The sequence below is a fragment of the Echinops telfairi genome, unplaced genomic scaffold (assembly GCF_000313985.2).
Source record: "Echinops telfairi isolate 266 unplaced genomic scaffold, ASM31398v2 ScPeMD7_655;HRSCAF=1070, whole genome shotgun sequence".
NCBI lineage: Eukaryota > Metazoa > Chordata > Mammalia > Afrosoricida > Tenrecidae > Echinops > Echinops telfairi.
Window position 1 is genome coordinate 32,290,670 of NW_022104553.1, and position 24,070 is coordinate 32,314,739.

Sequence of the window (24,070 nt, forward strand, 5' to 3'; positions counted from 1 at the left end):
GGGGGGGGGGGGGACCCTCTGAATGTGTTTGTGGGGTTTCCCGGGTATGCCTTAGGCAAGTAGCTTCTGCAGTCTTTATACAACTCGTTACCCGCACCCCCGCCCTAGGGGCGCCCTTGCCCTCCCAAGCACCAGGCTCCAGCTCTCAGTACCACCATGCGCGGTCCCATGAAGCTTTCTTCAAAACAGTGCCCCACCGAGCCCACCACCTGCAGAGAGGAGTGAGCAGGATGGATGGTGGTCTGGTCTTTCTCCTCCTCACCGCCCCCCCATCCCCCATCCTCGGCTCAGCCCACACCTTCAGCACAATGGAGGTTCTCTTGAGACTATGCCCGCTGATGGCCTGTTCAAAACACGCGCTCTTGTCTTTGATGATAACCTGAAGGCAAGAGCATGGGGAGCAGGCAGGTTCACAAGACTCACGGGGGTGGGTGGAGTGGGGGGCCGGAGAGGAGCGGCCGCTGGGGTGTGGGTGGCAGGCCCGGCCCACCAGACCTCACCTGGTACAAGGATTTGCGGTTCACGCGCATCGTCTCCGTTACTATGACCTCGATGCATTCCGGGTTGGCCAGCAGCACACCCAGGCTTAAAGAGGCCTTCTGGTAGAAGGAGGTGCCTGCTCCGAGCAGAGAGCACGGTTCAGGGCGTTGGGGACCACCACTTCTAGGCCCTCCCTCGTTTCCGACCCCGTCCCTCCAGTCCCCTACCGCCGAGCTCAGTCCCGTGGGAGAAGGAGTGTCCCTTGATGATGATGAAGACGGAGAAGCTGTAGGCGTTGCCCTTGTCCAGGTAGATGCGCTCGGGCAGTAATTCAACCGGGAGGTTGTAGATCTTTCCATAGTTGGCCATGTCGATGTACACATTCTCCGAGCTCTGCCGGTTGCTCGCCAGGTAGAAGTAGTAACTCTTGGTGGGGACAGGGGACCCGATGGGCAGGGCCAGTCAGCGCCTGGACGCCAGGAGCTCCCCGCCCCGTCCCCCAGCCCGCCTCAGGGTCCCCTCAGTCTCTGGGCTCCTAACCCTACCCTCTCCACGCACCTGGTCTTGTTTCTTGTCCTTCCACCAGCGCCAGGTAGGGTCGTGCACCGGGTCCGCGTAGGGCTGCAGGGACCGCCGGGGCGCTGTGAAGTGTGCGCCTGCGCCCCCAGGCCCCTGCCTCGCCTCATGTCTAGCTCCTCACCCCAAATCCGGCTCCAGACACCCAGCCCACCCCCCAGGGCCTGCAGACAGCCCCGCCGCAGCCTGCAGCACTCTCTCGGTGGTCCCCCAACCCAATGCCACCGAGTCGATCCCAACTCTATGGGCCTGAGGAGCGCCGTCTCGGAGGGTTTCCAGGGACTGACCAGATTGCTTCCGCAGAACGACTGGTGGGCTCCAAGCGCCGGCCTCTTGGTGGACAGCCCAGCACTTACCAATGCACGATAAGGACTCCGCGGCCCAAGCCAAGCCCCGCCTCCATCCTCTCATCTCCTACCCACCTTTATCCTAGGGGTCTGTGGGCGGGGCCTAAGGGGCTGACTAGGGGCGGGGCTCCGAGGGCCGGAGGCTGGCGAGGGGCTAGGGCTGAGGCTGGGGCATCCCACCCCCTTCCTGCACCATCGACCCCCACCCGCTCCGCGTCCTCCCCACCTCACCCCCACCCTAGTGGCTAAGCACCGATGAGCCCTTTGGCCAGGAAGGGCTGGGGCAGACCCGTCCCCGCCCGCGCCAGCCCCCCACCCAATCCCCCAGCGCCTTCGGGCCGGCCTCTGGCCGCCTGGGGCCCGCCCACCTTGTCATACTTGGAGTGCAGCCAGAGAAGATAGTAGACGAGGCCCTGGTAAATGGCCAGCGACTCCTCCGTGTGGAAGCCCAAGGGCCCCACGACCACCGGCGGCAGCGCCAGGTAGCGCTCCTGGCGCGTGTACCTCTGCGACCTTGGCAGGTCTTGCAGGCGTATCGCCGAGAAGGTGCATAAATTGGTGAAGGCGGCTATAGTGTCTTTCCTGGTTAATGGGGCATGGGGGGGCAAGATGGCTTCTGATTCCCAGGCCCCTGCTGCTGACTCCCCCAAAGCTGATTCCAATCCCCATTTTCTTCTTGCGGTGCACCTCATCCCCCCACCCCCCACCCGGGCCTTCCCTCAGTCCCAAGGCCAGAGCCCTTCGAAGATCCCCTTTCTGGCTGCCCATCAGTCCCCACTGGCCTCCACAGTGACTCCTAAGGCCCTGTGACACCTGTCCCCTCAGGTGACCCAGAGGATCATTCCCTCACACAAAGGTCAGGTTGGGACCTCCCTTTAGCCCCACCCATGGCTCCCGGGACCCTCCCTATAAGCACCCACAGTCCCCGCCGGATTCTATCTGCAGTGTACTTCCAGTGAGTGAGCACCCACACACCTTCCTCAAGGACTTTGCATTGTGGCTGCTCACTACAAGGCTGGGGGTTCAAACTCACCCAGCGGCTCTGAGAGAGGAAGACCAGGCTGCCTGTAGGAGTCCCTCTGAGTGGCCGTGGGTTTGGGGTTGTGGTTCTGTGTTTGAGGTGCCTCTGATTTGGACCGCCCACCCCCACCCACCATCCAGGGCTCCTCTTGCCACACCCTCCATGGGACCAGGCCATGCTTCCCCTAGGGAACCCTGGTAGCACAGTGCAGGGCACATTGGACTTCTCACGAGCCTATCCTGGGGAGAAAAATGAGGCTTTCTACTTCGGAAGAGTTACAGTCTTGGAAAGCCGCAGGAGTTCTACCCAGCCCTATAGGCTCTGATGCCTCTGAGCCGAGCCGGCATCCACTGGGCAGCAGTGAGTCCAGCCTGTCTTCCTCCCCGGGGCAGGTGGCTGGGGCGCTCCCTGGGGGCTAGTGCTGGCCTCTGACTAGCGTGCTGGCCCTTGGTCTTCTCACCCTTGCTGCACCAAGATGTAGTTGTTGCTGAACTGCTGGTAGATCAGGAGCTGGTCCACAGGCACCAGCCTCTTGACCAGCTGGCTCTTCGAGTCTTGCTGAAGGTACACGAGCTGTACGGCCAGGTGAAGCAAGGCCAGGTGAGCAGGGGGCCAACCTGGCATGCCTGGGGCACTCCCTCCCATCCCCATCCCTCCAGTGGGCACCTGGAACAGCTGCCTGCCCTCGTAGAAGAGGGTGACCATGGTCTCCTTGGTCGTGTACATGGATGACTGCTGCAGTAGCTGCAGGTTGAAGTGCATCTGCCAGCTGTCCGATGGGAACAGCTTGAATATATTGTAGCTGCCTTCTATGAGGTACCAGATCTGGGCATGAGACAGCAAGGGTGGTGTGTGTGTGTGTCCATGGACCCCAGCCAGGGCCATGTGAGCCCACCTGCTTCTTCCCTACCTCCACCCCATCCCCACCCCACTCCCCACTGGCTACCTGCATTTCTAACACACACACACACACACACACACACACACCCTAAAAGGCTTTTCCCTTTTGGAAGGCTTTGTGTCAGCCACAGGAGGAGTTCTGGTGGTGCGGTGGCTACATGGTGGGCTGCTAACCACAAGGTGAGCAGTTCGAAACCACCAGCTGCTCCAAGGGAGAAAGATAGGGCTTTCTACTCCCATAAAAAATTACCGTCTTGGAAACTCACAGGGGCGGTCCTACCCTGTCCTATAGGGTGGCTAGGGGCCAGCATCGACTCGATGGCCCTGAGTTTGGAGTTTGGGGTGCCCTTCAGGATCACACCATCTCTTTCTTTGGGCTCAGTTTCCCATCTGCGCATGCTGATGCCCATACCCTCCCCCACAGCTGACTGGAGGTTTCACCTGCCTCTTAAGCCTCTGCCAGGGGGGTTCCCTCCTGCAGCAAAGTGACCTCCTCCACCCAGCCCTCCCAGGTTCAGCCCCCCCCTCTCTCAGATATCCTATAGGGAAGGGTAAAACTGCCCCTGTGGGTTTCTGAGATGGAGAAAAACAGTTTTGTGGTTCAAACGGATGACCATGTGGTCAACAGTCTAACTTATAACCCACTCTGCCCCAGGGCTCTGCAGCAAAGGCTCCAACACTCGAAACCAAACTCCCTATCGATTCTAACTCAGTGACACTACAGGACAGCGTAGAACGGCCCTGTGGGTTTCCGAGACTATTCATCCTTGGCGGGAGTAGAAAGTCTCCTCTTTCCCCCAGTGACGGCTCTGTGCATGTCCCTGAACAGACTACAAGACAGAATGACGAGTCTGCACACAGGTCTTTCTGTACGCTGCGTGACTTTGGTAAAGACACAGAGACTCTCTCGCTCTCCCCCAGACTATTTCCTCCCTGCGCCCCTTCACCTTGACAATGAGAAGAGGTGCCTGGGGCTCAGGTGTGGGCAGAGAGAGGGCAAGGAGGGGGTAGGGCAGCCCACCTCCTCATTCTCTGTGACAATAGCCATGTCTCCAAGGAAGGAGTTGACCATGTACTTGATGGTTGATTCCCTGGGAAATTCCGCCAGGTAGATGTAGTTTTCCAGGTCATAGCTGCAGGAGCAGTGATGGAGAGCAAAGGGCCCCCAGATGAGGCCCCTACGGGACGCCTGTCCAGCCCCCAACCCCAGCCTGACAGGATCTAGGGGCTATTTCCTCAGTTTCTCCCCCAGCCGAGTGAGAGCCAGGAGCCTGAACTCCTTCCTCGTTGCTTCCTCCCTCCCTAGTGACCTTTGCTCTCTTAGTCTCATCTCCCTGGGGGCGGGGGGCTGTCTGTGAAACAGGGGCAGTGGGCCAGCCTGTCAGTTTACCCACACCAGGGCAGCCACTGAACGGGTCTTGAGCTCCCCCCCAGAGACCACGTCCTTCTATTTGTGCCAGAGGCTGGGTCCTTAAGTTTGTGTGGGAGGGACCTCTCGGGGGTGGGGGTGGCTCTAGCCACTCCAGCCTGGTTTCCCCATCCTGATGGTGCTGGCAAGTGTGGGCTGGCGGGATGTCTGAGCGGGCACCGCCCCTTTCTACCCTTCCTTTACCACCCAGGGGGTTGGGGAAGCAGCAGCTGCCAGGCTTGACCAGAAGGGGTGGGGTGGGGCCACACCTCTCCATGATGAAGTTCCCCCAGATGTACATCAGCTGGCTAAAAGGGTTGTAGTGCAGGCCCTTGGGCACCGATGGCGTGTCTGTGTAAGACTCCACGCTGAGGATCATCAGGAACTGCCGTCCTTTGGCTGGTGGGGACAGAGGCAGCATGGGCCTCGTGATGAGGATGGGGCCACCTGGGCCGCACCTGGACCCTGCCCACCTCTGAGGACACAGTTCCCCCTCCTACCATCAGGGACAAACTCCGGGATCTTGTAGAGGATGGACAAGGATTCTGTGTCCCCTGTTGGGGAAAGGACAAGGAAGCTCTTGACAAAGGCCGCAAGACCCTGAGCGCCCCCAACGGGAGCAACAGCAACCCCACAGTGCCAGCCCCACCCTCAGAAGACCCTCCAGCTGGGGCTGACCTTCTGGGTAGGAATTAGTCTTCATAAAGACACGGTGAGTTCACACACACACACACACACACACACACACACACACACCACCCCAGCCTCTCTCTCCCTGTCCCACCCCTCCATCTCACACAGGCTGACTTCTGGTCCCCATGACCATCCCTGACTCGGTGGTACCATTCTCTGCTGGCCATGGAGATTACCCTCCCTCTTGTAGCGGACCACCAGGTAGCTCTTGTAGTTAAATTCTTCTCGGACCTCCACTAGCAGCAGCAGGCCTCGGATTGAATAGATAGCCCACAGGATGGAGCAGTTGCTCTCTGGGACAGGAAGGAGACAGTCCACAGTAGTCCCTGGACTCCAACACCCCACCCCACCCCCCGCCATCTCACTATCACCTGGAGGTTATGCCACCTTCCCCTCCCTGGACCCCCACTCCTCCCTGCTCACCGTCACCCTGCACCCCTCCACCCTCCAGTGCGGACCCATCTGGGAGATGAGCACCTTCGATCTCTTGGCACACAGAGAACCCTCTGGGCAGCATCTCAAAGGACACGAGGCCATCTGGGGAACAGGGTGGGGTCCATGCTCAGCCACTTATCCACTCCCAGCCCACCTGGCAACCTCCACTCCCACCCATTTCCTGATGCCCCCAACCCCTTGCTTCACTACCCACTAAGCCCCTGGGACTACAGGGGTCTCACCCCCTGGCCTCCAGGTCACCCACCCCCCGCTCATCAGAGGTGTGTCTATATCTGAGTAAAGTAATCGGCTCAAATCTGAGCACCGATGACCCAGAGCGAGACCATCCCCGTGCACTGCTGGACTTGGGCAAGACCTCGTCACAAGAGGCTGCTGGCCCGTTCTTGAGGTGACTCCGACTGTAAGGGTGCTGAGTTCCGGGCTCCTGTGGGCCATCGTTGCCATGGTGGTGGTTGGGTGCCATCTCCAGCCCACTCCCACCCCGTGATGGACAGCACTGCCCGGGCCCGAGGCAGCCTCACGTTGTTACGCTTGAGCCCGCTATTGCAGGCACGGTGTCAGTCCGTCTGGTAGAGGGCCTCCCTCTGTCTTGCTGCCCCTCCACTGCAGCAAGCATGAGGCCCATCTCCAGGGACTGGTTTCTCCTGACAACACGTGCAAAGCACGTGAGATGGAGTCTCGCATCTTTGCCTCTGTGGAGCACTCCGGCCGTCTTTCCTCTCAAACAGCTGTTTGTTCTTCTAGCATCCGTGGTACTTTCGGTATTCTTCTCCAGCACAATTCACATGAACCAGTCCTTCGGTGGTCTTTACTCAGACGGCCCACTTTCACACGAGGACCAGGCCACTGAAAATACCATGGCGTGGGGTCCAGCGCCTAGGGCCTCAAAGTAACCCGCCTGATGTTCAACACGAAGGAAGCCCTGTGCATTTCCCCAAGACAAATTGCTCTTTTGGCCTCTTGACTGCTGCTTCCATGATTATGGATCCAAGCAAGACAAAAGTCTTTGACAACTTCAACCTCTTCTCCCCTTATCGTGATGTTCCCCATGGGTCCAGTGGCGAGGATTTGGGGTCTTTACATCGAGTTGTGATCCAGGTCGCAGGCTGTAATCTTCGCTCTTCGTCAGCAAGTGCTTCAAGTCCTCCTCACGTTCAGCGAGCAACCCTCAGGTAAAGACGACGAGGCTCCAGCGTAGGGTGTGGGCCTCACAACAAGCCTGGATGGCACTTGTCCCCAGTATTGTGCCAGGTTTGAAGGTCTTGGTCTGGGGAGTCAGAAAGCCCGTGGAAAATTGCAATGGAGAGAGAACGGCGTCTCCCCACAAACTTGTCGAAAGCCTCCTGGCTCGGGTTGTCCCTGTCATGGCAAAGTTACACACGCGTGGGCTGCTTGCTTGTTTGGGTCTGTTAGTAGCCTGTGAGTTAAACTCAATTGCTCTGGCCCTCCAGCCGTAAGCCCTCGTGTGATATGAGTCGGGATTTCCTCCACCTGGGGTGGGGGGGTGGCCCACTGTGGAGGGCAGTCTGCTCACCAGCAGGCATGGGATGAGACGGAGTTCTGACCTTAGTCGAGGGTGACTCGGACCACGGGCTGTGTGTAACGGTTCTCCTAGTGACTATTGCTTACAATGAAGGTCAGAAATTATAGGCTAGAGCTGAGATGAGAAAGAAAACGGTTCCTGGAGTAGCCTGGGGAGAAGCCTGGCTGATGAAGAGGAGGAGGAGGAGGTCAATGCCCACTGCAAACACCTGGCCAGAGGCCCCAAGTCATAGACTCACAAATAACATACAGTCCAGGGGGTGGAGGTGGGGGCGGAAACTGATGATTTGGGTGAATTTGATTGCACCACGTAACTCCCACCAAACCACTTCTCCGAGCTGCATGGGTCTGGCAAGGAGATAGGGAAGATCGTAATGGGACTCACCCGGGAGGACGTGTGACCAGAATCCCTGCAATGCCATCCTGCCATGCAGAACACGAGTCCCCTGAGAAGCAGGGGCAGTGAGCTCAGCCCTGGCAAGAGCCGGGAGTGGAGAGCATCCTTTGGCCCAGCCTCTGGCGGACCCCTGCCTGCCCTTCAGACGGAAGTGCACCCACCACCGTGGGATGCACTTCCTGGGATTTCGGTGATTGGAAGAGCCACAGACAGGAGAGAATGTACTTAAGGGAGGGGCGGGAGAGAGGTGGGGCAGACCACCATCCTGCAAGAGTTGGGCATTTGGGAATTTTTCCATTTCCAACTTCTTGGGACCACTTGGGCGCTCTTAGAAAAGAAACTATCACCACAGTGCACGACAGAGAGGGTCGCAGCGCACAATTTGCAGATACCATCATTCCCGGGTCAACGCTATGATTTGCTGTGCAAGATATGCCCGACAGCAGCTACGAGAACGACACTGTAGAAAGGTCTTCGACTCATGTCGGCAGTGACTCACAATGGAGTCGCTGGAATGGGACCCATGTATCTGCTGTAAGCTCGGGGCTACCTGTGCTTCATCCTGATGATGTATCATTCACCCCCCGCGAGGAAACTGAGGCCGGAGAGGTCAAGTCACCTGTCCAAAGTCACTCTTTGGGAGTGCTGGCGCTGGCTGGCTCTATAATCTGAGCTGACATCACCATAGGAGGTGCCTTCCGGTACGCACTGGCCTGCTAGCAGCACGATCGGTGGTTCAAATCTACCAGCTGCTTCGGGTGACAGAGATGAGGCTGTCTGCTCCGTGGAGGTTTACAGCCCTGGGAGCCTGGTATGGGTTGGTAGGCAGCGTCAGAACCACCTTGATGGCAGTGGGTCTGGTCTGGGAGGTCACCATGCTGATTGGACAGAGCCTGTGGGCCCCTCGACTCGGGCACACGGAAACTGGATCCTGGGTTTTTCATCTCCTTACATCGATCTTCTCCTGGTACTTAAATGAGTTTTGAATGGGCTCGGCCCTTCAAAACCATACACAGAGTAACACAAAGATATAACACCCACCCCCTTCCCAAGCCCTATTCCCACCAAAAGCATAAGCCTACCTCCACCCAGGGTCCAGCCTGAGACCCCTTCCTGAGGGCGCTTGGTGAAGGTGAGGGTCAAAGGTGGACATTCGTGGGGGGTCAGAGGGCATGGAGGGATCTCTTGGGCTGCCAGAGGCCCCCCTTACCTGTGATGGTCCCGAGATGGATATAGCCCTCATGCTTGCCCATGGTGAGGGCTATCACGTGCTCAGAGCCGTTGATTTGGATTTCCACAGGGCATAGCATCTTGATGCACTCATTGGCCAGGATGCGGACCCACGTACCTGTGGGGCCAGCACAGAGACTTGGGCACAGGCATTGAACCTGGGTCCTGGCCCACTTTCCCACCACCCCAATCTCTGGGCCCCTAGGGAGCCAGGTATCAGGCCTCTGGAGCTGAAGAGCCTGCTAAGTCTTGGTATGTGGGTATTGGCACTCTTGGCAAGAATTCCCCTCATTCACACTCTGTCCGGGACCAGACTGGACTGATCTCACCTTCCCACCTCCTTGGCTTGTTCTGAACTGAGTAGGTGAGTGACCAAGGTGGCCCAATCGGAGAGACGGTCCCAGTCACAACCACTAACAGGCACCACTGGGAGGAGTCTGTCTCACAGTGACTGTGGGTCCCTGGATCCAACTATACTTGAAGCTTTCAACTCCCTCTCTGTGGACCGAGAACTGCAAGGTCACCACCGCATGAAGAGCTAGTCTTGAGAACCCACAGGAGCAATTCTACCCTGTCCTACAGGATGGCGGAGTCGGGCAGAATCAGATCCAGGAGAGTGAGTTTGGACAGTGTGTGTACATGTGTCTCTGCTGCCTCCCTTCGCTCCATCGCTCTTTTCCAGGGAGGCGCACAGTCCCGGGAGCTCTGCCCCAGCTCTGCTCTCCCCGCCCCCATCCCCCACCCATCCAGGACAGGGGAAGTCCCAATGGGGAGCATTGACTCGGCACTTTGAAAAACCCTTCTGACACCCCAGTCACCTACCCACCTAAGGTGACTTCGGATGCATCCTGTGGGTGGGTTCACTAGGCACCCTCTCTGCCACCCAAAAGTGGGTCCCTTCGCCTGTGATGGCAAGGCCCCCACGAGGTGAGGCGACCTGGCCACAGGTCCCTCACCTTTGCTGGACACCTCCCGGAGTATCGGATAGTTGCCTGTGAAATAGTAGACGAGCTGGTTCTGCCGAATGAAGAGGGTGGTCTCGGTGGCGATGGTGTCGTAGATGGTGGCGGTGAACCTGGTCTCCGGGCAGTAGAAGGAGCCCACCCAGCAACTGTCAATGTTCAACTGCAGGGGAGTGGAAGCCAGTGGTGAGCAGCCGGCCGGCCGGCCGGGGCCTGGGCCCTCAGCAGACGGGAGGCTGTGTGCCAACTGCTTGGCATAGACCCACCTGCAGCTTCCCAGGGGGCCCTGCCTGCTCCCCCCGCAGCAGCCCCTTGGAAGTCACCCTGTCCCTGTGCGGTCCAGTGAAAGGATGGGGCCACCAGGGCCTGAGCCAGGTGGGGTTTGGGGTGTCTCGTGGAGCTGAATGTGGCAAACAGGACGGGGAAGGGAGTGTAAGTGGATGCATTCTTGATGCTCAGATGTTGAGAAGCCTGGCAGGCCAGGACTCTGGTGGAGGGAGGCCTTCACACTTGGGAGTTAGAGATGAGTCCCAATCACATGCTCATGATGAAGAGGAATCCCCACCATATCCTCCCATCCTAGTGCGGCCTTAAAGGGACCTCTCCCAAGCACGTGGCTGATTGCTACCTGGCCGGCAGCTTGGTCTCTAGGAGCAGACACGTTGCTATTGCTCTCCCTGCTCAGGGGACAGTCACTCCCTGTACCTGCCCCAGCACTGGTGTCAGGTTACTCCTCCACTGAACCGGGGACCTCCAGGGTTAGGACACAGCCCACCGTGTTACTACATATGTGGTGACCTGTAATTAGGGGGGCTTGCATGCCCCGAAACTATCTAAGTTGATGTTAAGAACGCATTTTCTCTCTCTTTCTCCCTCTGCTAGGACCTGGTTCCTGAAGCCTGGTGGGGGGAAGCACCCCTAAACTTGTGTCTGTCTCAATTTCTTCCCTTCAGTTGCCCAACGGTCCCTGAGGACCCACCCGGATGTGGGCTGGATCGCACCGCTGAGCAGCAGCACACAGTGTGTCCAAGGGTGCTCAGTCGGCCGGGTCCCTCTCGGCCACGGGATGCTTCACCCCCAGGTGAATCCAAACCATCCCACGCTTAGTCCAATGGCAAACGTTTCACGGTTCCATTCTTCCTTGTACACGGTGATGACGGTGAGCCAGTCACCAGGCGTGAACAAGCGGCTAAAAGCGTTTCTCCAGCTCCAATCCAGAGTCTGGAGGTCAGCATCAGCTGATGAGCCAAGCGAGGTCAGAGAAATGAGATCATGACCCCTAAGGAGAAGCCAGCTGTCAAATTCTAATGACAAAAAGCCTGGTTTCTCAAACAAACCGCCTTTAAAAGAAATGTTTGCTGTTTTTTTTTCAAACTTGGTTTGGAGACAAATTATAGAAGAGTCAATGCTGGCCCGTTGTGACCCTACAGGACAGGGTAGAACTGACCCTGTGGGTTGCTAAGACTGGAACTCTCTAGAAGGCCTCCTCTTTCTCCTGAAGCTCATCTGGTGGTTTCAAACTGCTGACCCTGGGGTTAGCGACCTCACACATCACCCCTAAATCCACAGGGCTCCTCTTTTGCACAGCTAGTTTGTCAAAACAGCCTTGTCCCGACCGGGCACCCAGATAGCACCACAGGCACAGGCAGGACAGACCTAGACAGAGAACCTAGAACTGTAAATCCTTACAAACTGCTCATCTCCGACAAAGGGTCAGAGCTCACTTAATGGGAACGACATGGTCTCTTTAACAAACGGTGCTGGGAAAACTGGAGCGGGTCCCATACCTCACACTGTCCACCAAACAAACTCAAGATAGACCAAACGTTTACATGTAAAACCTACGCCGATAGAGGACATGGAAGGAAAAAGAGGGACAGGGTTGGGGCCCTCCTATATGGTATAAAAACACAGCCAAACGTAACTGAAAGCACACAGACTGCCAGGCACAACCGAGACGACTAGGGCCGCCTTCAAAGTTACTTGGACATTAAGGTGACCAGACGTCCCGCTTTTGGCGGGACAGTCCCGATTTTTGGTGGTTTAAAAAAGTCCCGATTTTTGGAAAGAATGCATGACAAGCTAGGGAATGGTCTATTTGGTCCATGTAGACCAAATTTTTAATCAAGAATCCTCACCCTGGGCAACAAGTGTATAGATGTGCTTTAGACAATTGATCTATGTATTGTAATGAATTGTATGAGCCCCAATAAATAGATTAGAAAAAAGAAAGAAAAAAAGAATCCTCACCCCATCCCCCCGGTCAATGGTGTCCCGCTTTCAATCTGGTCACCTTATTTTACACCTGAGAAGATACCACCAAAAAATTGGCAGGGACATAGAGGATGAGGGACGAATTTCAAAAACATAGAAAACGGCGTTGCCTCGGCAAGAAAGAGACCAATGATCTAATGTGGACATGGGAAGAGGTCGAGTCCTGACAGCTGAAGGCAGGAACACTCAGCTGGACCCATCAGATGCGGTCAGTACGGGCAACGGGACATGATCCAGGCAGACGGGGACACACCTAGCCAGAGTGGGACGTCATGGTTTTCTTGAGGAGCTCCTCCATAGCCGGCCTACATATTTTTTTTTTTTGATTTATTAATTTATTTATTTTTTGTATTTTTTTTTAACATTTTATTAGGGGCTCATACAACTGTTATCCCAATCCATACACACATCAATTGTGTAAAGCACATTTGTACATCGTTTCTCAAAACATTTTCTCTCCATTTAAACCCCCGACATTAGGTCCTCATTTTCCCCCTCCCTCCCCGCTCCCCACTCCCGCATGAGCCCTTGACAGTTTATAAATGGGTATTTTGTCATATCTTGCCCTGTCCGATGTCTCCCTTCATCCACTTTTCGGTTGTCTGTCCCCCAGGGAGGAGGTCACACACAGTTCCATGTAATCGGTTCCCTCTTTCCTACCCATTCTCCCTTTACCCTCTCTGTTTTGCCACTCACACCACTGGTCCTATAGGGCTCATCCGTCCTGGATTCCCTGTATTTTCAGTTCCTATCTGTACCAGTGAACCTCCTCTGGTCTAGCCAGACTTGCAAGATAGAATTCGAGTCATGGTAGTGGGAGCGGGGAGGAAACCTTTAGGAACTAGAGGAAAGTTGTATTTCTCATCATTGTTACATCGCACCCTGACTGGCTCATCTCCTCCCCGAGACCCCTCTGCAAGGGGATCTCCAGTGGCCTACTAATGGGCTTTGGATCTCCACTCCGCACTCCCCCCATCATTCACTATGGTAAGATTTTTTGTTCTGATGATGCCTTACACCTGATCCCTTCGACACCTCATGATTGCATAGGCTGGTGTGCTTCTTCCATGTGGGCTTTGTTGCTTCTGAGCTTGATGGCCGCTTGATTACCTTCAAGCCCGGCCTACACATTTTTGAAGGCAGCGTCTCCAGCCCTCTCCCCGAGAATCCTGAGCTCCTTAGGCATCCTTGAGAGCCCCACATTGTCTTCCTTTTCAATGTTCTTTGAGTTTGGAAAACCAAATGCCTCAGAGGGCAAGGTCAGGGCTGCCGGTCGGCGGCCTGTGGTTCTCCAGCAGCCCTGTCACCGGACAGCCCTTGCTCCCTCAAAGAATGGGCAGGCACGCCGTTCTGCCAGAAGGACAAAACATTCCTTGGCCCAACTTTCTTGGCCTCTTTTCCCCCAATGCCGTTAAAACAGTGTTTGTTTATCATAAGCCTGTGTCCCTGGAGGGGAAACTCCCCCACCGGGTAAATATAAATAGCATTCCGATTTTACACCTAGGGAATCTGCGGGCCCTGGCAGCTAAGGGATTGACCCAAGGTCACAGAACCAGGAGGTGGCAGAACAAGAATTTGAACTCAGGCCCTCCAGCTGCCGTGTCTGGCGTGTCCGGCGTGGCCCTCCTCTAGTTCCAGGCCCCCACTCTGTTTTACAGGCGGGAGGCCCCAGCCTGCTCCGCATCACTCACCTCCACCAGGGTGGAATCCCGGAAGTAGGTGTTGCTCAACAGGATGGACTTCTCATTTGGAATGCCACCGAGGATGAGCACAGGTGTGTGGTTCACAGTGTACCACAGGGGCCGGGAAGGGGCATTCAGAAAGTACTGGGATTTCAGGTTCTCAACCTGCCAAAAGACGGACAGAGGGCTGCTCACCACCTGCCCAGCTCCTCCATGGCTCCATCTCACTCAGGGTCCAAGTGCAAGTCCTCCCCGCTGCCCACAAGACCCCACGTGTTCACCTCTGCTGCCCTCGCTCTCCACCACCCCTCTGCCTTCACCCCCCACCTCTCTTCTTGCACTCCACTGTCCTGGCCCCATGGGCCTCCTCGCTGCTTCTCAAAATAGCCCAGGCGCCTTCCCACCTCTGTGCTGGCTCCTTCCCCGACCTGAGAATACTCTTCTCCCGGAGATCCACAGGACTCGCTCCCCCTCCTCCTTCAAGGCTCTGGTCTAACGTCAACCTTCTCAATGGAAGTGTTCCTAACCATTCCATGACACACCGCAGTTTCTGTCTGAACAGCCCCACCCCACTCACCACCTTGTAACCTAGTCCAAGATTGTCCTGTTGGGGTGTCTGTCTCCCCCAACTAGACTGTCAGAAGGGCAGGGATTTGGGTCTGTCTGTCCACAGCTGTCGTCCGCAGGGCCAGGAGATATTCTGAGTGAGTGCTTGGTGAATGAATGAATGAATGAATGAATGCACAGCTATGAAGAATATGGGTGGATAACAACAGAGGCAAGAGACCACCTATCGACCGGGAAAGGAAAAGAAAGAGGGAGGGAGGGAAGGAGGACAGAAAGAGAGGCTTTAGGCCGAGCTGTTGAGACTGTCACGTTCATGGGAGTAGATGGCCTCTTCTCCTGGGAATGATGCCGGGGCTTCAAACCGTTCACGGAGATGATCAAACGGGAGAGACAGTGCTCCAAAGAGGGAGAGGGAGATCCAAGGGGGGCGGGGGCAACACTCTTGAGGTTAAACTGCTGGGTTCAAGCATGAGTGTCTGACACACAATTTGTTAAATGCTTTTTTTAAAAAAGGTACTGGAATTTTCCCACGAGCTCTTGGAAGACCCCTCAGGTAACCACTACGAGTCTAATGTCTAAAACATATAGAAGATGTCATCAAAAGTGGGGGGCAAAGGACATGACTAGACACGAAGTCACCAGAGAGGGTCTCCAAATGGCCCACAGCCCAGTCGCCATCAGAGATGCAAATCGAAACCACGATGAGACGCCTTTCACTCTCGCAAGGAGGGCTACGATGAACAGACAAAAAACAAGTGTCGGAGGGGGTGTGGGGAAACCCAAACCCTCGTCCATTGCTGGTGAATGTGCAAAATGGTAGTCATTGTGGAAAATAGTCTGGCAGGTCCTTAAAAAGTGCCAGAGGGGGGCTGCCGGACACTTGGCAGCCCCACTCCCAGGTACAGACCTGGGATCTGAGGGAAGTGACACACAGGCATATGCCCACCTGTGTCCATCACAGCGCCATTCACAATAGCCATGAGATGGACACAAGCCAACTGCCCACCAGTGGATGTATGGATAATACTCCTGAAAAGCCTTAGGACACAGATGAACCCGGAGGACATTAGATTGAGCAAAATAAGTCACTCATAAAAAACTTTAATAAAATGACATGAACAAGCAAAATGACAGTAACGAATGTTCACTCGTTGTTACCAGAGATGGAGTGGGATGGGAGGAGGGTTCACTTTCTAGAGAGTGAAACTCATTGCCATCAAGCCAATTCTAACTCGGAGAGACCATCGAAAAACACCCCACAGGGTTCCCAAGCCTGTAATCACTGCCGAAGAAGACTGCCCCATCTTTCTCCCATGGAGTAGCCGGTGGATTTGAACCATCGATCACTGGGCTAATAACCAAGTTGTTCTTTAGATAGTCTTACTGCTACTGAGTTGATTCTGACTCATAATGACCCTACAGGACAGATCAGAACTTCCCCTGCCGGTTTCCCAGACTAAATCCTTTATAGATAGATAGATAGATAGATAGATAGATAGATAGATAGATAGATAGATAGATACAAAGATAGATAGACAGATAGATGTAGTTATATACTTTAAAATGTTTTATTGACATATGTCACATACTTTATATATATATATATATTTTAAATGTTTTATTGACATATAAGTCACATACTTTATATATATATATATTTTAAAAATGTTTTATTGACATATGTCACCTACCATACAATGCAATGGTCTGAGCATATTAAAAAGAGTTGTGCTATACCATGTAGTTATATTCTGAACCATTTGTATGAAACAGTCTTCTATTTTATGACCAACAAATATTATTTGAGATCATGCAAGGTAATAGATCAAATGCCATGGGGAAAAAAAAAAAGAAGAATATAAAGTTTTATGAAACAAATTTTGGTGAGGAAATTAAGCTAGAACAACAGAGTTATGCAATCATCATCACTACCATTTTAGAACATTTTCTTCATTCTTGTGCCCGTTCTTATTAGCTCCCCATCATCTCCCAGCCTCCATTATAGAGACATCGCTTTAGCTGTCTCTAAATTTATCAAGTCCTTAAATTTCTTTTCTTTTTTTTTCCTCAGGGGAGAGTGCGAATGCAGTCCCCCACGACCACAAATGATGCAGTCGAGTTTCCCACATTTGGGGACATCGCAGGGGTCCGCACGTGCGCAGTGCAATGGGTGAGCCTCGCCCTGGCTGGAAAATCACCTTGGTGATCACAGTGTCTCCCCTGCCAGGCAAAGTCCTTACATTTTTAACAGTTTTTATTTGGGAGGTACAAAAGGCAAGAACTTAGGGTGCGTTGGGTTTTTTTTGGTTGGTTTTTTTTTGGCACCCTTTAACAGAAAATTCAAGTCAAATACTGAAGGAGTTTATTGGCTCACATAACTGGAAAATTCAGAGGAAGGTATTTGGTTCAATAGTGTCCTTAATAAAGTTTGTTTCCATCTCACACACAAAAAATGTTACAGTTTTATGGATATAGAATCCTTGAATCGTGCCATTCGATGGTTTAAGAGACTGGAGCTCTTCACAGAAGCTGCGTGTCTCACCTTGTCCTCCTGCTGACCAGCTGGTGGGCTCCGATGGCTGACCTTGCGCAGTCAGCAGCCCCGGGCAAAACCCACCCCCACCAGGGCTCCACCTTCTGCAGGTAGTCGGCACTTGGGACTTTGGGTAATACCCCCTGAGGGTGAAGCCAGACGGTGTCAATGAAAATATACACAAGGAAAAAAAGGGGGGGCCTTTTGGTAATTGCTAAAGCAAGAGCCCTGGTCGGATACTGGGGTTGCACATTCGGCTGCTCACCACAAGGTGGGCGGTTTGAAACCACTGGCTGCTCTGTGGAGAAAAGCTGAATGAGGCTTTCCATGACCTGTCTCTCGGAAAGCCACGGGGGAAGTTCTACCCTGGCCCGTTGGGTTGCTGACTCAAGTCAGCTCCTTGGCAGTGCGATTGTTTTTGGAAAAAGTAGCCCCCCAGAACATGTGTGGGTGTATGTGCCAGTGTGTGTGTGTGGCCATTCCCCTGAGCCCCGGGGGTGACTCGGGGCCTAGTCTCCTATCAGAGAGGGTCTGTTCCTTTTGGGCAGGTTGACTGGCATTTGCTGAGTAAACTGCCAACAACCTGGGTTGACACTTTTTGTCCGTTCCTGTGCCGTAGCTTGCCCTGTGCTTACTTGGTAAGTATATTACCAGGAAGGGTCAGCAGACTACGCAAGTGAGGGGAGGTGTAGCCTACCGAGAGGAGATTGGTGTTTGGGGGCCAGCCTGCTGGAAGCCGCTGTGGTAGTTGGATGGTTTTAGGTCTAGACACACCTGGTTAGGCATGGAGTCAAACCTGTCCATCACGTAGTAGCTTTGACGATAGCTCCTTGGGGGTGTGGCCTTTTGTATGGGAGTGAGGGGTTCTGGGAACTGCCTCCCCCACCTCTCTCTCTTGCTCTCCCTGCCATTTGACCTCCCCCTTCACTGGGCCTTCCCTGGGACTCTGTGTTCCCACTGGGAGCGGCCCCACATGGGCTGCCCAACGTGAGCACTGCCAGCACCTGGCCATGTTTCCTGCCTGTGACTCTGGGTGCCTGTGAGTGTGCACACCTGCCTGCGATCTTTCTGCATCACCATCACCAGCACGTGGCTACCTGAGGCTGGAGAGGGACCCAGGGACTAGCCTTGGACTTGGGGACTCGATTGCCCTGGGCTCGTTGCCTTCTCCATACATAATGACCTGTCCTTCTCCTCAATAGATGAGTGTCACTGAATTGATTCCTCTAGACAATGCAGCCTCACACGGGGGTCACATCTTGAAACAGACAGGGAATGCTGATATACATGCAGTCAACCCCAGAGAGGTTTTTGGAGAAGCAGCAGGAAGAGACTGGGCTTTCTACTCCCATAAAAGCGTGTGAGCTGCTTACTGGTCAGATAGAGACGCGGGGCACCCCCAGACGATGGCCCCTGCCCTTCAGGTGTGGCGCTGAATTCCCCTTCCCGTTAACATCAGCCACTTTTGAAGTTGAAAGGGGCAGCATTTACCCAAGGACAAAGCTCAGAAGGTTAAGAAAGGAGGAAGGATGGAAGCAGGGAGCACCAGGAGGACTGGGATACTTGGGGGATAGCAACGGATGAGTCGAATCCTCAAGTGCATGAGTTGCTAAAGGCAAAGCTATGAAACTGCTCTGTCAACCATCACTGAGTTCTCAAGAAAAAGCTGAAAACAAAACACAACTTCTGACCAACTCATTTGGAGCCAAAGAGAAAGAAGGAAACTGAAGGTTCACGGGAGAATCCAATGGACAGGAACCGCATCTCCCCCGAGTCCACGTGGCAGCTACATAAGCTCCTGTCGACTTGAGGAAGGGGTGCAGTCGAGCCTGTCAATCAGGTTGCGGCGTCATGACCTCATTTGGAGGTGCATGGAGATGAATGGCTCCGTGGAGGCCAGACCCATGCTCTCTGCCTTCCCCTTTCTACTGCTGAGACACTTAGAGCTGGAGGAGCCACGTGGAGACCCACGCAATGTTGAGATGCTTCCACCACCACTAGATCCACAAGACTTTCTACCCACTGGCCTGTGATCTTCCTGCATTCGGCATCATTGCATGTGCCATGGGAATCTAAAGAGGAATTTATGGACTAGTATCGGACATAGGGGCTAATATCGGACTTGTGGACTTGATCTGGACTGGGCTGGGATGTTTTCTCAATATTCAACTGCTTATACACGTGAGCGTCTATGAATTTGTTTCTCTAGTCAACCCAGACTAACACTGACCAGAAGAACTGGATGGTGCCCAACTACCACTGCTGACCATTTTAATCAGGGTCACCACAGACGGACCCTGATAGAATGAGACAGAAATATAGAGTAGAGCCTCAAATTCCTAAAACAACACAAAATATCAGACCCCTAGACTACTTGAGTCTGGAGGACACCCTGATAATACTTGTGTTGGTCTGCGTGGACTAGAGAAACAAGTTCAGACACTCACGTGTGTCTTAAGAATGAGCTTTATATACAAGAGCAGTTGAATATTGAGAAAACATTCCAGGCCAGTCCAGATCAAGTCCATAAGTCTGACATTAGCCCTGATGTCTGATACCAGTCTATAAGTTCCTCTTCAGACGGACGCAACACATGCAGTGACTCCGAGTGCAGGAAGATCACAGGCCAGTGTGTGGAAAGTCTTGTGGATCCAGTGGCGGTGGAAGCATCTCAGCACTGGCTGGGTTTCCACGTGGCTCTTCCAGCTTCAAGGCTCTGGCTGCATCAGTGTAGCTCAGTGTGGCTTGTCAACAGGCATGTCTCGCAGGGAGAGTCTACAAGTCCCGCCTCCAGTGAGCCAGTTTTCTCTGTAGCGCCTCCCAATGAGGTCACCAAGCTGCGACCTGACAGACAGGCTAAACTCCACACCTTCCCTCTTAATAGTCTCAAGTTGACACCAGATTATGTAACTACTACAATACTCTCCAAATCTTGGCCAACCAGAACCCCTAAGATCACCTTGTATTTATATAACAGATGTGATTTCTTAAAAATTTTTATCAGTTCTGCATGCCGTTCATAAATTACCTGTGGGAGACCAAAATACCGACGATCCCTTTAAAACAAGGATGCGAAAAACAAAATAAAACAACAAGGATGCGAAGGGAATGAGGCAGGGCCAGGAGAGGAAGGGAAATGGAACAAGTGTGCAGGCACCGTGAAGAAGACACCCAACATCCTACGCAATGAGTGTGGAAAGGTTCCAACGGGAGCCTCCATGGCCGTGCAGACGACGTCATTTTTAAGGCTCTGCGTCAGTTGGGTGGAGTTGATGTCAAGGGTCCCGTTCCGCCTGTGCTGTGGAGAGACCCTGAGCCGTCCGAGGTTTCTTGTCCTCCACAGGGGTCTGCGTCATGCCCCCCACCCCACCCCACAGCCCCTGTGACGGCCTCACATGACTGTGTGGCTACCTCGGCACAGGGTTCAGTGCTGTGGGGCTCACTTCTGGTGCCTCAGGTCCCAGTGAGGAGGCACAGGTCTTGAGCCCAGCCTTCTCCCTTCCCTCTGCCCAGGCCTCACCTTATTCCCCACAGTGAACCCAAGTGTGCCATCTGACTCCATCTTTAGGTAGCCATTGATATTCATGTAGAAGCTAGGAATGGGTGTGGGAAAGGTGTAAGTCAGGGTTCCAGTCTCAGGACCCCCCCAACTGCCTTCCACCCAATTCCCTCCCTTTGACTTCCCCTGGATCCTTTGGGGATCTTGGGATCAGGGAATCCCTCCCAGAGTCTACCCACTTTCCTGGGCACCTTTGTGTGCGGAGGATAGGCCCTATGTTGTTGGTCCCGACATCCACTTGCATGACCACGCTGCCATTCTTGATAGGCATGGGTGTGTACCAGCTCATGCGACACACCAATTCTGAATAGCAGACTTCTGGTGATGGGCAGGGAGCACTGAGGCTGAGGGGGCCTCGCCCAGTGGCCCCTCCGGTTCACAGAGCACACTGGGATATCCCATGGCCCCTGTTAGCCCATGGACCACCCACCCCCACCGGCATGCCTGTGTGCCACCCTCTAGCCCATGACACCGCTGATGGCCCCCCCAGACACTCCTCTCAGACATGGACCCCACCGAGGCCTCCCGTAGTCCCCTGCCACACAGGGCTTCCTCCGCGCCCCAGGCCCACCTTTGTTGCGGAAGGGAACGGCTTCCATCTGGATCTGTACCCGCTCAATCTTCCATCGGCGGTAGTTGACCGGGTGTTTGAAGGTGACCAGCACCATGGGCTTTAGTCCCGTGAGGAGGCCCTTGCGGATCCTGGCCTGGGAGGACTGAGAGTGAAATAGCCGGGGTACAGCGTTAGAAAGTCTCTGGGTCTCTTGAGCTTTGACTGCCCCCTTCCTTTAGCAGCTCTTTCTTGGGCTGGGTGGGGGGCAGTTGGGAACCATGGTCCAGGTTGAGGCCAAGATGGAGGATGGGCCAGGCGAGGAGAGGGCAGAGGAGCAGAGCCAATAGTGGGGCACCAGACCGCAGGGCCCGGGTGGAGGATGGGCCAGGCGAGGAGATGGCAGAGGGGGCAGAGCCACTAGTGGGGTGTCAGACCACAGGGCCCGGGTGGAGGAGATACGCTCTTGAGGGGCAGTATGGCAGGAGCCACGCTGTGAGGAAGGCCGCCATCTGAACCCCAGAACTGCTCGCCATCTCGAACTTCTCATTGGGGAGGTCCCACGCCATCGCTGAAGTGGGCTTCCACCGCCCTGTCTCACCCCCACCCAACAGCAGGCAGCCTGCTTCTGGGGCTGGGGGCAATTTGACAGGGAGAAACGAGAAAAAAAGGTGGTGTGTGTGTGTGTGTGTGTGTGTGTGTGTGTGTGTGTGTGTGAGAAAAAGGTGGGGTGTGTGTGTGTGTGTGTTAGGGGGGCACCTCATAGAGATGCCAAGACCCTAGGGCCAGGCAGGGATTGAGTGCAGAAATGGGAGGGAGAGGGTGCTCTTGGTGTGTGGACCAGCATCAGCAAAACCCTAGTGGCCCCCCAGGAAGGGCTACCTTCAAGTCTGTGTGTGTGTGTGTGTGTGTGTGTGTGTGTGTGTGTGTGTGGTGTGGGCGGGGGGGCTGTGAGACCAGGGCTAGGGATTGAGTCCCCATCACATGGTTTGGCTCTCCATCCTCAGGGATCTCTTTGCCAGGGTTTTACAATCCTGCTACCTACGCCACATCTCTGGGTTCCAAATCACAGGTGTGGTGGAGTGGGGCCTCTGCGCTGTCAGGGAAACTATGGCTGCTGCCCCTCTGGTCCCATCTGCTTCCTCTTCCCCGTGGACATAGGAGTAGTCTCCTCACTGTCGCCCTGGGCCTGCCCGTGCCCCCTACATGGTTGGAGGATCCGCTGAACATCTGGGTCACATCCATGCCATCTCTTCTCGACATAAAACCTTCTCCAGGCTCCATCTCACTGTGTAAAAGCCCAAGTCCTAACAGCGGTCCCTCATTTCCTCCCCGAGTTCTCCCCGTTTCCCCTGCCCCAGCTCCTTCCCTCGAGCCACACAGAAGTCCTCCTGCTTCCTTTCCTCCTGGGAGGTGCCGCCCCAGTGGTTCCCACTGCCTGGAATATGCTCCCCAGTTCCCTTTAGGGCCACCCTCTGCCTGACTCAGGTCTTAGCTCAAAGAGGCTGTCCCTAAGCACCTGTCCTCTCTAACCTATCGCCTCCCGTCAAGTTCGTCTTCACATCTGTGTCTAGCAGAGAGGGTTTAGGTCGTGGTTGATAGATCCTTCCATGGACTCAATCCTTGGGGTGGTAGTGGGGGCGTGGGGGGGAGCTGGTCATTTTGTTTACCACTGCAACAAGAGGAGGGACTGCACACAGTACACTTTTAGTGAACAGAAAAGATACAACCAGCACGTTTTTAATAGAAGGGACGAAGGTTCGTGGAGAACAGCCCTCTGGCCGGGATGACACGCTCGTACCTTGTTACTAACCTGACCTGGAACCAGGCCCTGGGCTAAGTACCCACCCATACTTAATCATGTAATGCCCAAGTCAACTCTACAAGGGGGTGTAGTTACTAGCACAGACTCGTTCAAGATGAAAGCACATTGGCCGAGAGACATTAAGTAACTTGCTCACCAGCACACAGCTATGCTATCCTGGCTGCCCAGGTGGGACAAAGAGTGCGTGCGTGACTCCCACCAGACGCGTCAGCCAGACCACCCTGCGTAGCTGCTCCACTCCCTTCCAAATGAGGTGGCCAGCAGTCAGAGGTGATGTCACCGCAGTGGGTGTGGGGTGAGTTTTCCTTCTTCCAAGGAAACGTTTGTGAGCAGTGGACTCAAAGCCAGGTCTGCCGCCTCAGGAACTCCAGTGCTGGACCGCCACAGTCTACTCCCTTCTCAACCTGTGGACTTGAGCCAACACAGCTTTACAAAAAGAAAAACAGAGTTGGACGACACTCGCACGTTGCTCCTTACTGCAATGTCACGGTCATCGCGACTGTATGGAACTGGCATGAGGCTAGACATACAAAGTAATGGAACAGACATGGATCCAAGGCGAGCCTTAAAACGTATTTCTCACAAGAGTGCCAAGACAATTCAATGGGGAAAAGAACAGTTTGTCTGTTTTTTCTACAGATGGTACTAGGAAGACTGAACAGGCAGAGAGAAGCTGGACCCCTACCTCACACCATATACCAACATTAGCTCAAAACGGACCAATGACATAAGATCTAAAACTAAGACGCTTTTGGAAGAACCCGTAGACATAAACCTTCATGACCTTTAGATAAGTAACTTCTCCTCAGACAACATCAAAAAGCACACGCATGTACATGCACACACACGTATTTCAATTTGAGCTTCATCGAAATGAAAAACATGCGTGCTTGGTGGTGCCTGGCTGTCAATCGGAATAGTGTCTGGGGTCTTAAAGGCTTGGATTCAAACAAGCAGCCGTCTAAGCAAGGATTCAACTAAGCAGCGCACCAGCTTGTGTGATCCAAGGAAGACAGTTACAAACTCTGAATAAGGCAAAGAGAAAAGTATCGGAGCTAAAATGATGAA

General features: G+C 54.3%; 1 protein-coding gene and 1 non-coding gene across 2 annotated transcripts in view; both read right to left on the minus strand.

Annotated features, from left to right (window-relative positions):
- The window catches only part of CATSPERG (cation channel sperm associated auxiliary subunit gamma), a 35,765-nt gene that overhangs the window by 4,059 nt on the left and 7,636 nt on the right, over positions 1-24,070 (minus strand). The window contains exons 3-21 of the mRNA XM_045292709.1: positions 21,199-21,343; positions 20,819-20,945; positions 20,589-20,661; positions 13,978-14,133; positions 10,007-10,175; positions 9,031-9,168; positions 5,903-5,962; positions 5,602-5,718; positions 5,233-5,286; positions 5,002-5,131; positions 4,346-4,457; positions 3,091-3,249; positions 2,885-2,997; positions 1,772-1,985; positions 1,039-1,101; positions 708-906; positions 501-616; positions 299-379; positions 153-209 (exon numbers count right to left, since the gene is read on the minus strand). Coding sequence (XP_045148644.1) covers positions 153-209; positions 299-379; positions 501-616; positions 708-906; positions 1,039-1,101; positions 1,772-1,985; positions 2,885-2,997; positions 3,091-3,249; positions 4,346-4,457; positions 5,002-5,131; positions 5,233-5,286; positions 5,602-5,718; positions 5,903-5,962; positions 9,031-9,168; positions 10,007-10,175; positions 13,978-14,133; positions 20,589-20,661; positions 20,819-20,945; positions 21,199-21,343 — 2,283 coding nt within the window. The remainder of the gene's footprint in view (positions 1-152; positions 210-298; positions 380-500; positions 617-707; positions 907-1,038; positions 1,102-1,771; positions 1,986-2,884; positions 2,998-3,090; positions 3,250-4,345; positions 4,458-5,001; positions 5,132-5,232; positions 5,287-5,601; positions 5,719-5,902; positions 5,963-9,030; positions 9,169-10,006; positions 10,176-13,977; positions 14,134-20,588; positions 20,662-20,818; positions 20,946-21,198; positions 21,344-24,070) is intronic.
- On the minus strand, positions 16,604-16,770 carry LOC115870438. Its single transcript, XR_004046712.1, has one exon. It is a non-coding gene; the product is annotated as a U1 spliceosomal RNA (small nuclear RNA).